At 60.6% G+C, this 11,829-nt stretch overlaps 1 protein-coding gene across 1 annotated transcript in view; it reads right to left on the minus strand.

Moving 5' to 3' along the window:
* HMCN2 (hemicentin 2) overlaps window positions 1-10,355 on the minus strand; it is a 36,126-nt gene extending 25,771 nt beyond the window's left edge. The window contains exons 1-22 of the mRNA XM_058818084.1: window positions 10,127-10,355; window positions 9,170-9,240; window positions 8,191-8,349; window positions 7,923-8,045; window positions 7,658-7,829; window positions 7,282-7,388; window positions 6,975-7,095; window positions 6,611-6,883; window positions 6,342-6,486; window positions 5,950-6,071; window positions 5,590-5,862; window positions 5,371-5,512; window positions 4,677-4,804; window positions 4,102-4,215; window positions 3,839-3,988; window positions 3,061-3,255; window positions 2,784-2,879; window positions 2,313-2,437; window positions 1,827-1,971; window positions 1,592-1,704; window positions 1,190-1,346; window positions 854-1,016 (exon numbers count right to left, since the gene is read on the minus strand). Of these exons, the coding sequence (XP_058674067.1) occupies window positions 854-1,016; window positions 1,190-1,346; window positions 1,592-1,704; window positions 1,827-1,971; window positions 2,313-2,437; window positions 2,784-2,879; window positions 3,061-3,255; window positions 3,839-3,988; window positions 4,102-4,215; window positions 4,677-4,804; window positions 5,371-5,512; window positions 5,590-5,862; window positions 5,950-6,071; window positions 6,342-6,486; window positions 6,611-6,883; window positions 6,975-7,095; window positions 7,282-7,388; window positions 7,658-7,829; window positions 7,923-8,045; window positions 8,191-8,349; window positions 9,170-9,240; window positions 10,127-10,355 (3,323 nt within the window). The remainder of the gene's footprint in view (window positions 1-853; window positions 1,017-1,189; window positions 1,347-1,591; window positions 1,705-1,826; window positions 1,972-2,312; window positions 2,438-2,783; window positions 2,880-3,060; window positions 3,256-3,838; window positions 3,989-4,101; window positions 4,216-4,676; window positions 4,805-5,370; window positions 5,513-5,589; window positions 5,863-5,949; window positions 6,072-6,341; window positions 6,487-6,610; window positions 6,884-6,974; window positions 7,096-7,281; window positions 7,389-7,657; window positions 7,830-7,922; window positions 8,046-8,190; window positions 8,350-9,169; window positions 9,241-10,126) is intronic.
* Between the last annotated feature and the right edge of the window lie 1,474 nt (window positions 10,356-11,829).

An 11,829-nucleotide genomic window follows, 5' to 3' on the forward strand; every position in this document is an offset into this window, starting at 1 on the left:
AAACAGGGGGACAGGATGTGTGAACAGCCCGGAGCAGCCATGGCAAACCAGACATGAACAGCAAGGCAACGCATCCCCCAAGAAAAGCAAAACCAAGCTGCCTTCCTGCTGCCACAGCAATCCTCAGGTATAGGTAAGAAGTGTTTAACCCCAAGACCAGGACCTGTGGCTTTAGGGATCCCTTCCAACATGGTGCTAACATTTGGGGAAAACACTGGAAGACCAAGACACCAGATAACCCAAAGAACGGTTGGATATGTGTTTATCCTCGCCCATCAAATCACATTAACTGTCTGTCTCATGGCTGTCATCAGCTTCAACACCATCAGCAAATTGATTTGTCCCTCCAGAAGTCACTCACTGGATCAAAACTGGCCTAAATGCCACATCCCAGGGCAGACAAAGCCACTGCTGGGCTAAAGACTCTGTGCCAAACCTCGTCCCAAGAAGCACCAGGCCCTGGTCCAACACTTCCCACTGGGATCCACCATCCCCAGGCCCATCCTTGACCTTGTGACAGCACCAGGCAGGAATGTGCAGGAAGGCAGACAGACAGACAGACAGCAGGCTGAGGAGCTGCCTTTCCTTCCCAGCCCCATGTCCAGGGTAGGCACATGAGTGATGGGAAGCAGCTGCTTGGTCCCAGATGTTTGGAAGGTGGAAGAAAAGCCTGGCGCTCTCCAAGGAGAGCAGAGCCAATGCAGCCCTGCTCACTGCCTGAGCTCCCGCACTGCCCACAGGATGCCAGGTGTGCCCTTCACATCCCCCTGCCAGGCAGCTCAGTCCCTCCATGGACCTGAAGGGACACCAAACCCCAGGAGATGGTGGCCCTAGCACCCAGAGCCCTCCTTACCTGGTGCTGGCCAGGGGCAGGGGCTGGAGCTCCCGGCTCCACACCACCAGGGGAGGGGGCGACCCTTGGGCCTCGCAGGGCAGGGTGGTCTCCTGCCCCAGCACTGCCAGGATGGGCACAGGCTCTGCTGTCTGTGATCCATTCACGCTGATCCTGGGCTTTGCTGCATGGAGAGAGAGCACAGATAGTGCAGGGACACTTCAGAGCCCTCACTGCTCCTCTTGCCATCCTCCAAACCCATCTGGCACCTGGATTGGTGCTTCAAGGAAGCCAGGAGTGTTCCCAGGTCATTCTCTCTCCCTGCCAGTCCCCAGTGGAGCTGTCCTGAGCACTCACTGCTGATGGAGAGCTGCATCTCCCGTCTGGAGAACCCTGCTGCGTTGGTGGCTGTGCAGAAGTAGGTGCCAGCGTCCCCAGGGGACGATGAAGGGATCAGGAGGGTCCCATCGGGGTCGAGATGGTAGTGTGGGCTCAGTGAAATGGGCTCTGTGCCCTGCAGGGGAAAGGGAAGGGAGGAAGGCAGAGATTCTCCCGTGAGCTGAACATCCCAAGGGCAAGAAGAGAGCTCTGGGCACATCAGAGCAGGGCACGCCCTGGTCCCAGCTCCCCAGGGCACTTGGTGCCACCTCCCCAGGCAGCCACAGCCACTCTGGAGAGCTACACCCTTCAAACACATCTCCCTGAACCCAAGGCTGGCCCCAGCCAGGCTGGCATGGCACAGAGCCCCCTGTCCCCTACCTTGGCCCAGGTGACAGTGGGGGGTGGCACACCGGTGGCATTGCACTGCAGGGTGACAGCAGCTCCCTCGGTGGCAGTGACCAGAACAGGGCCAGGCTCGATGCTGGGAGGAGCTGGGAAGGAAGAGAAACCTCATCCTGCATGGCCAGGGACACATCCAGCACAGAGAGCAGAGCACAGAGAGCACTGCCCCGTGTCACTGCTCAGAGGGGACACCCAGGTCCCCGTCACTCACCGTGGATGACCAGGGCCACGTCCTGCCTGTGTGAGCCCAGGGCATTGCTCACCTCACAGGTGAAGGTTCCTGCATCCCCCTGAGATGCCTGCTCCATGTGCAGGCTCCCGTCAGCCCGCATGGAATAGCGGCCACCGGGGGCTACCTGGACATGGGGGAGAGCAGGAATCAGGATAGGTGGCAGGGTGAAACACCAACACATCCCTGCATCTTTGGGCACATCCAGAAAGGATTCTTTCACCAAAAAGCACTGAGAATTGGGATTTTTCATCTTAAAAGTCCAAAAGCCTTCCCCAAATGAGTCCTTGAGCAACATCCTGTTGTGGAGATATACCCACATTGCCTTCCCAGCACAAACGCTCTGTTGGATTCCTTCACCAACAGCTTTCACGCCAAAGGTTGGGGGAGCCATCCTGCAGTGAAGCCCCCTCAGGGGGCAGGTGCCCACCCACCCAGCCAGGGTGTCAGCAGGCATGGAATCCTCACCATGTGCCCATCCTTGAGCCAGCGGCGGGCGGGGAAGGGGCTCCCAGCCAGGACCACACAGGGCAGGGACACGGGCTGGCCCGGCAGCACAAGGACCACGGGGGATGCAAGGGCTATTTCTGGGGCTGTTTAAAGAGGGGAAAGGGAACCAGCATTAATCAGTGATAAACTGGCCAGGAGCACTCAGGAGAATGGAGGTAGATCACCTTTCTCCCAAGGTCTGGGTCCTGGTTCAGCATGAGCCAGCTCTGATTCCACTCCCCAGGGATTTGGGGATATTCACTGCTGCGTGGGTCCATGGCAGCACATGAAGCCAAAGAGGGCTTGGAAGGGCATTGCCCAAACCCTGCCCTGGGGTCTCTGAGCATTCACTGTGGCCAGCTCAGGACCAGAGACAGCTGCTCTGGTCTCTGCCCTCACCCCTGCCAGCACACTGGGATGGATTCACGACCAAAGCACAGAAACACAAACCCTGTCCCGTGACTGTGAGCTTGACCTCTGCCTGGATCTTCCCAAACTCATTCTGGGCTTCACAGATGTAGATGGCTTGGTCATCCAGAGAGGCACCTGGAGCACAGTGGGGAGAAGCCTCAGCCTGGTGGGGCTGGAGAGCCCTGAGCAAGCTCCAAGGCAGGGACCACCCTCCCCAATGGGGACAGACCCCTCAGAGCTGGATTCTTGCAGGCTGTTGCTGCACACCTTGCACGAGTTAACAATACAAATAAATGCATGCACACTCAGCTCTTACTGTCAATGAGGAGCTGGGCAGTCTCCAGCTGGCTGGAAACCTCCCGTGGGCCGTGCCAGCCCACCACAGGCTTCCCATCCTGCCGGGACCAGGTGACCTGGGGCAGGGGAGATCCCTCCACACGGCATGGCAGGCTCACTCTGTCCCCAACCTGGACCTCCAGGTCGCCCAGGGGCTCAGGAAAGTGAGGGGCAGCTGGAGGAGAGAGCAGAAGAGAGAGGGCTCAGGCAGGTCCAGCATCCCCAGGCTGAGCCTGGAGAAGGGATGGGGCTGCAAAACCAATGAGCTGGGTGCCCTGACAAGGTACAAGACCCACATTTGGTGCTTTTCCAAAGCTGACAGAACCTTTGCAGTTTCCACCACTTCCAGTTACGCTCATCGACCCCTGGCTCAGCAAAATAACTTGCACTTTTCCACCTTTAACTGCTTTAAACCCTGCTGCCCTCAACACAGAGCCTTCCCTCCTCCTCCTCCTCATGTTCTTTCATCCCTTCTACCTCCAGCAAAAGATTTTCACACACACAAAAGTCAGCCCCCGCCTCTGCCTAATCCCACTGAGCGCACTTTACATCCCAAGCCCTCATGTCCCCGTGCAATAACAACTGCCTTGTCTTTTCCCACTTGCTGAGCCTCCTGCATCTTCCCAAAGCTTGGAATTCCTGTGCCAGGCACCAACACCTCCCTGCTGGGAAGCCTGGGAGAGCAGCAAGGGGGAGCTGAGGCACAGAGGGGAGCTGCGGAAGAGGCTGCGGGACTCGCATCCCACAGCGGCACTCACATCCCACGTGCAGCACGGTGCTGTCCCAGGCCGTGCCCGCCTCGCCCAGGGCCCGGCAGCCGTAGAGCCCCGCGTCCTCCTCCCGCACCGCCTGCAGCCGCAGCACCGCCCGCGGGCCGCCCGCCGGGAACGCGGCCACCGCCTGCTCCCCTGCCGGAGCCAGCGCCACACCCTGTGGGTCCCTGCCGTGTCACAGCCACGGGGGTGGCCCCGCGGGGCAGGGGAGGGGTCCCGGTGTGTGCCCCCCCCCCCCCCGGGCTCACCTTTGTACCACACGATCTGGGGTGGGGGTGCCCCCGACACCCAGCACTCGAGGGTGACATCCTCGCCCACCAGCACCTTCAGGGTGGGCGTCACTGCCAGGATGGCAGGGGGCTCTGTGCCGTGGGGAGAGGGGACTTTGGTCACCCTCTGATGCTCTGGGTGCGGTGCCATGCAGCCCAAGGGGACCCCAGAGCCCTGGGTGCAGTCCCCAACACCTTTAGAACACACATCCCCATCCCCAATGTGCTGTCCCCCAATGCCCTTTATCACACTCAGCCCCATCCCCAATGTGCTGACCCCCAATTCCCTCCGTCACACTCAGCCCCATTCCCATTGTGCTGTCCCTCAATGCCTTTTATCATTCACAGCCCTATTCCCACTGTGCTGTTCCCAATTCCCTCCATCACACACAGCCCCATTCCCAATGTGCTGACACCAACATCCTTTATCACACACAGCCCCATTCCCACTGTGCTGATCCCAACACCCTTTATCACACACAGGCCCATTCCCACTGTGCTGATCCCAACACCCTTTATCACACACAGCCCCATTCCCAGTGTGCCACCAGTACCAGTGAACTCCAGGGTGATCACTTGCTCATCCCAGCCCAGAGTGCTGCTGGCATAGCAGCTGTAATTCCCTGCATCCTCTGGGACAGCAGAGCTGATGTGCAGGGAACCCTCAGCATCCCTGAAAACCCTGCAGCAATTGGGAGAGAAAAGGGAGAAAGGAGCACTGTGGAAACAGGGATGATGGAAAATGTGTGGATATAAATGAGCAGGTTTCAGGCCATGCTGGGCATGTGGTGGATGTGGGTCAGCACAGAGCCAGCTGCTGCAGGGAAGGACTTTGCTTTGAAGCAGGGAAAAGCACTGCGAATTGGGCTTTTTTCATCTCAAAAGCCCAAAAGCCTTCCCCAAAGTGAACCCCTGCACTCACAGCCTGACACAGGCAGGGGTTGAAAGGCGAAAAGCAGCAGAAATTAAGGAGAAGTACAAGGAGTATTTTGAGACCTGAGCTCACACCAGGTGTGCAAAGTGGGGACAGTGACCTGGATAAGGCCGGACAGCTTAAAAATAAATATAGGAAATTAAGGCCAGCAGCATGCCAAGCATCTCAGGAGCAGGGGCTGGGATACTGCAATGCCTCCCTCTTCCCAGAGCTGTGGCAGCCCCAGGCCTCCCTCCCTCACCTCACACATCCCTGCAAGGGAGCCCCATCCCTGTGGGACACCAGCATGGAGGCTCCTGGCTCCCCAGGGTTACCTCTCATCCTGCTGCAGAGGCCAGCCCCAGTGCCTCCAGGTGGTTTGGGGCTGGGGGTGGCCCCCGGCCGTGCAGTTCAGCCGCAGCTCCTGGCCCCTGCTGAAACGCTGGGGACTGGGGTCCACCTTCACCCAGGGCGCCTCTGCATGGGTGGGAGCAGGGCTGAGCCTCCAGGTGCCATCACCACGGGGCAGGGTCCCTCACAGGGGCACAACCCACCCTGGATGAAGAGCCACAGCGAGGCAGCGGCAGTGCCACGGGCGCTCTGTGCCACACACTCGTACAGGCCCCCGTCCCCCGGCTGCACGTGGCTGATCTCCAGGGAGCTGTTCTGCAGCAGCCGGGCCCTGCCAGCCCCTGCCTGTGCCACCTTCCCATCCCAGCTCCAGGTCAGGTTGTAGGGCACGTCCCCCAGCACCACGCAGGACATGACCACGTTCTGCCCCGGTGAAGCCGTGATGTTGCCCGGGGTGATGAGACGTGGTGGTGGCTCTACGAACAAGGGATGGATGCCTGGGTGAAAGGAGCCCGTGCCCAGCCACGGGAAGGGCTCCAAGGCTTGGCACAAGCAGCCCCCACCTGAGACAGAGAGGTAGGCACGGGCCCGGGACACGCCGACCTTGCTTGTGGCCGTGCACTCGTAAAAGCCTTCGTCACCCTCAGACACTGCAGGGATCAACCAGCTGATGTTCCCTGAAATCCTGCAAAAAGGGAGAGAAGGAAATATGGATCACTCCCACCTTGGGACTGCAGTGCCACCATCCTGGTCCTACTCCCTGGGTTTTTTTTTTCCATCTGAGTCAGGCAGAGGTGCATCCCCGCTTGATGCAGACCTGTCCCTTGGGATTTTCCTCTTGGGATGCTCAGAACCTGAAGGCACTCACCCAGCACACAGCACCCCCTCATCTGGCACAGCTCAGGGACCCACATGGCACCCTCCTGGGGCCCACTGGGCCATACCAGAGGCTCACCTGAAGAGCTGCTCCTCCCCGAGCTTCCTCCTGCCACGGCTGAGCTGCAGCTGGAAAGGGATCTCACTCCGTGCAGAGCAGGAGATGAGCTGCGGCTCACGGCTGTAAGCCTGGATATTGCTGGAGATGTTCACTTTGGGCAGACCTGGAAGGGGTTGGGGGTGTGCAGATGTACAGCACCCTTGCAAGCAGGATGACCGAGGAGAAACCACAGCAGAGGCAGCGCTTCAACCTCTGCTCCCTGCTCAGCACCCGCGGGCTGCACTCACCGGGGACCACGCTGGTGTAGGTGACCCCCGAGAGGCGGTGCAGGGGGTGGCCCTGGCCATCCTCACCCTTCACCTTCAGCAGAAAGTCCCCCGGGGGCACCCAGAGCGGCGAGCCCACCCAGAGCTGCGCGCTGGGGCCAGAGGAGGAGTTGAGGAGCGGCTGCACGGGCAGCGAGAGCAGGACGTGGCCCGAGGTGTTGAACAGCTCGATCTCCTGCAGGCGCCCAGGCGGCCTCAGACCGCTGCAGTTCACCAGCACAGAGATGGGCAGGCCTGCAAAGGGGAAGGGAAAACTCCACCAACCACATTCCCGGCTGCAAATCGCCCAAATGCGGCACCCAGCCCCGGGCAGCACCACCCTCACCCTGCACCGGCCGCTCTCCGCGCTGGATGGCGTCAAACTCCGGCTGCGTGGAGAAGCTGGCTTGAAAATTAACATTGCTGATGCCCGTGATCCTCAGAGAGTGGCGGCCGCTGCTCTGGGTCTGGAAGCAGATTGAGAAGCACTGAGGGCAGGGAAGGGAGAGGTTGCAGCTGCCCCTTTTATCCCGCTCATACATCTTTAACTGCTTGCCTGGAGGTGGATGGGGATAGTCCACACCTGGCAAAGCCTGGCAAGCTAAACATCCACCAGGGAAAGGCAGGGGATGTGCAGTCTGCCAGCAGCCTACCGTGACCAGCCACGTCCCTGGCTCGTAGGGCTCCAGGGCCACCACCATGGCTGAGTTGGGGATGCTGAGCAGCTCCTTCAGACCTCGGCCTTTCTCCAGGACCTTTCCTGTAACAGAAGTGAACGTCTCAGGCCCTGGGCAGTGCAGAGCCCATCACAGCTCACAGCCAGGGAAATCCCTCAAAGGCAGAGGCAAAGCCAGCCTGGGAGGGGAGCGGGGAGGTGTGCTGGTGTTCACTGAGGGCTTTGTAGCTCATCACCTTTTCATTTGAGTTTTAGGGCAGGATTCAGTGAACCCCTTGCTGCTTGTCCTCACCTGAGGTCTTTGTGGGGGCCAAAGCCCCATCTCCCCTTGTTGTCCCTCTCCCAGCTCCTACCTGCCGGATCCTGGACCCTGATCCCTGGGGCAGGCCCACTCAGGGATATGGTGACTTCCTTCAGGCTGGGATCAAAGGGGACCTGCCACGTGTTCTCCCCACCATCCTCGTGGTCCGTGGACAGCAGGTGGACCTTGGAAGCTTGGATGGCCTCTTCCACCCACTTCAGCACCTGCGGGCAGTCAGGGGAGGGTTCAACCCGGATCTCCCCATCCCGGCCAGCACAGCCTCACTCCAGCACAAGGGGCCAGGTGTCCCCACTGACCTCTGTCACCTGCTGCTTGTCCAGGTGGAAGATCTGCCCGGAGCTGGTGGCGGCGATGCGCTCGTACACGCGGTACCCGGGGTGGCTCCTGTCCCCGCAGTCCCCGGTCAGCACAAACACCACCTGCCACAGCAACCCACGGCAGGGACACAGCTGGCATCCACCAGCACCCCAGGACATCGAGGGGTGCAGAATTCCCCGGGTCCGGGGTTTTATGGCTGTGTTTCAGCGATGCGGCGCTGCTGTCGCAGGAGCCGGGGCCGCTCACCTGGCTCTGCTTGTGCTGCAGCAGCCGCAGCAGCTCCTCCTGCTGCTCGTAGTCCTTGGCCCGAGCATCCGAGAAGACGTAGACGAAGGAGCCGGGATGGGAGATCTCCACGGCCACCCTGATGGCGCCCACGCTCATCTCCGGGCAGTCCCCCCCGCCCTGGGGGACACAGGCGGGGACGTGGCACAGGCACCGAGACACCCAGGGCTCAGATGCCGGCAGGATCCCCCCCGGGGGATGCTCACGGCCAGAAACAGCCTCATTTTACAGTGGGATGGAACTGCAGGGACACTGAGGATCACACGGACCCGGCCCTCCCTCACTAAAGCACCCATCTGGGGATCCATGCTCACAGAAGCCACTGGCTTCCCACAGATACCTTCAGTGGGCACATCTGTGCCAGCCAGCCCAGGGAAGCCTCAGAGAGCACCAGCTCCCACTTTCCCAGGGCTTGGCACCCCAAAGGGCTGGGAAAGCATTTGCAGCCTCAGCGTGACAGCTCCTGCCAAAACAGCTGCGTCCGAAGGGAAAAGCCACAGGGATTTAGCAATTCACAGGAGGCAGGGAAAGAGTGGGGATGGATAAAGCAGGATTAAGCTCCCGGGGAACATTTCAGCTGGTAGAAAACAGACAAAGTAATTTAAAATAATAATAATAATAAAAAAGACAGAAATTAAAAACTCAATTATCAGGCAGTGGTTGTAGAAGAGATTTTTGGTTCCATGGAGAGTCTGTGCAAACGCTTCTGGGATCAGCATAAGAGGTGTGGACTGGGAATTCTCTGCCCTGTTGCAGGACTCTGGGGCACAGCACCAGTATCACCCATCCTCTCCACCCCCAGCCCTGTGTGCAGCCCCCAGCCAGGCTGGCTCAGCCTGAACCCCCATCACACTTGTGGGGGATGCAGGGATTGCCCCCAGAACCCACCACCATGCAGTGCCCAGGCCTGGCAGAGCAGCCTGGGGCTGGGTTTGCCTACCTGGACATGGAGCTCCCGCAGGCGCTGCTGGAAGAGCTGAGGGTCCGTGGTGAGGGTGACAGGTCCCACCTCTGTGAGCACACAGATGCTGCCACTCAGTCCCCCGAGCCCAGCACCAGCTCCTTCCTATGCCACCCACACTGCTGGTGCTCCTGGCACCTGTGAGACTCAGGGTCCAGCATCTACGCTGGCTTGGCACCAGCAGACAGGTGGCTTTGGGCAGACCAGCCCCTGTGCCCACACTGTGACTGCTTTGGCAGACTATTCCCACACCCAGGAATTGCTCCTGACATGCTGGGTGGTCCCAGTCAGGGTAAGCTGCAAACTCTGTGCCCTTTTCTACTGGGGAGGCTCCCAGCAAAGCAATGCAGGAATCAACTCACTGCCTCTGCCTCCTTCCCTGTCTGGCTCCAATGGTTTCACTCAGCTCAGTGTTTCTGCTGAAAATAAAGCTTGGGTCCTTCTCGCCTTGTAGGAGGCCAGAGCTCTTTTGGGGAGCAGCTGCACTTACATGAGCGTGCACAAATAGGACAAAAGTAGGGGCAGAAAGAAATTATTCTGGTATCACAGCAAGTTACCAAAGCCTCTTAGCAAGTGGTGTTTTTATTGAGGTGACCTGGAAGCTCATTGAGGAGTTGGACAGAAATTCCCCCATGGTTACTCCAGGGAGATTGGAGCAGGATGGAAGGGGAAGAGCCACCCACAGCAAAGTGTCAGCACCCCCGGGTTTAATACAGAGAAAAGCAGCCCACCCTGTGCCCACAGGATGGCTTGGGGACAGGAGCCCCAGCCCAGCAGCTGAGGTGCCATCCTCACCACAGCAGCCACCAGGGCATTAAAAACAGGGAGAAGGAGCAGTGCAAGCACTTGTGAAGTGCACGCTTCAAACACAGACCCAGCCCAGCTCCCCGCAGCCCCTCCATGGCAGGACACACCCTCAGCCTGTCCCGGACCTACCTGGGTCATGGAAGGGCACCAGGGCGTAGTTGCTGATGGGTTTGGTGCTCCGGCTGCGCGTCCGCTCCAGGATGCGGGAGGCGCCGTCCATCACCTGCACCAGGTCGTCGTACATGGAGCCGGTGACATCGAACACGAAGGCCAGAGTGGCCCATCCTGGGGGTGATTCGGCCGCACCGAGGCCCAGCAGCGTGCAGAGAGCCACCAACACCCCTCCGTGGGGCGGCATGGCGGGGGACACGCTCAGGGGTCAGGAGCGCCCCTCGCTCTCCCCGCGGGGACCGTGCGGCAGCAGGGACGGAGGGACGCGCTGTGCGAGGGGCCACACGCGGCGGGGACAGCCAAGGGACCCGGGCAGGGAACGCCCAGCCCTCCGCAGCTGCGGACCTGCTCCTCCAGCGCTCAGCTTCTGGCAGGGAGCAGCGAGAGAGGGAGGGAGGAAAAAGCGGAATTTTGGAGCCAGCGACGCGGCGGGGAGGTGGGTGGGAGTTGGAGGGAAGCGGGATGGGGATACAGGGGTTGGGAAGCAGAGCCTGCAGCCCACGGGGTTGTCAGAAACGCTGCCCTGACCCCCTGGCTCAGAGAGACCCTGCTCTGCTGGGGTTAGGGGAGGACACGGGGGTCACGGCTGAGCACCTGTGAGGAAACCCTGCCAAACCCCAGCGGGGGAGACACAGCTGTGAAAGGAGCCCCAAGGACCCAAACCCCCCCTTGCTGGGCAAAGGGGCCTGGAATGGGGGTCTGTGAGGGGGCTCGGAGGGCAGGGGGCTCTGTGGGGGCTCAGCCACGCAGCCACCCCACGGACAGGGAGCAAAGAGCCCGCAGAGCACAGACAGAGCCGGGCCGGGGCTGGGCTGGGGCCGGCAGCGCTTGGCCGGGGCCGGCAGCGCTGAGCTCACGCTGCTCCGCTGGGATGCTCTGCTCTTGCTCAACTCCCCCGCAGCGCAGCCAGGGCACAGCCACGGCCAAACGCCGGCTCCAGGTGAGGCTGGGCATGCACCTCCTGCACCCCCACGGCAGCCCTGCTCCTCCCAGGCACAGGAGATGGGGGACCTTGGAGATCACCCATCTCAAAACCCACACACAGGACAGTGGGACCGCCCTGTGCATTTCTTTATCCCTGCAAGCATGGCTCAGCCCAGCTCAGCTTCAGAGCAGGCAAGGACAATCATAGCAGAGCAATGATACTCGTGCCCCTGGGACTGTGCCAGTGGCCTGCTCCCCTCCCGTCCCACAACCAGGGCTTGCACGCCCCCAGACTTTGCACTCCCAGCCCCACAGTGCCACCAAACCTACCTTGGAGCATCCCCAGCCCGCATGCCAGCTCCATCCTGCACCCTGGCAGGGAGCACCAACACTGCTGGCACAAAATAAACCCCAACAGCTTCTCCTCATCACCAAATTAATCCCAGCCGGCCCTTCCCACACCCACCAGTGCTCCCAGTCCCACCTGTTAGCTGGGCTTTAACCCCTTCCCTGCTGGGGGTTAAGGCACAGCCCTGGGTGACCAGCGTGGTTTGGAGCCTGTGCCTGCCCTTGCCCACCCCATGGCGCAGGGGAGGAATCCCTGGGAGCTCCCACCATGTGCTGGCACAAAGCACCCCCTGCACAAACACAGCCCCCTTGTTCAGACCATTAGGGCATCTCCTCTGGCCTCCTGAGAACAATTAGTCACCAGCCTCGTTAGGGGAGCAGACACGGGG

This window comes from Ammospiza caudacuta, chromosome 21 (assembly GCF_027887145.1).
Source record: "Ammospiza caudacuta isolate bAmmCau1 chromosome 21, bAmmCau1.pri, whole genome shotgun sequence".
Classification (NCBI taxonomy): Eukaryota; Metazoa; Chordata; class Aves; order Passeriformes; family Passerellidae; genus Ammospiza; species Ammospiza caudacuta.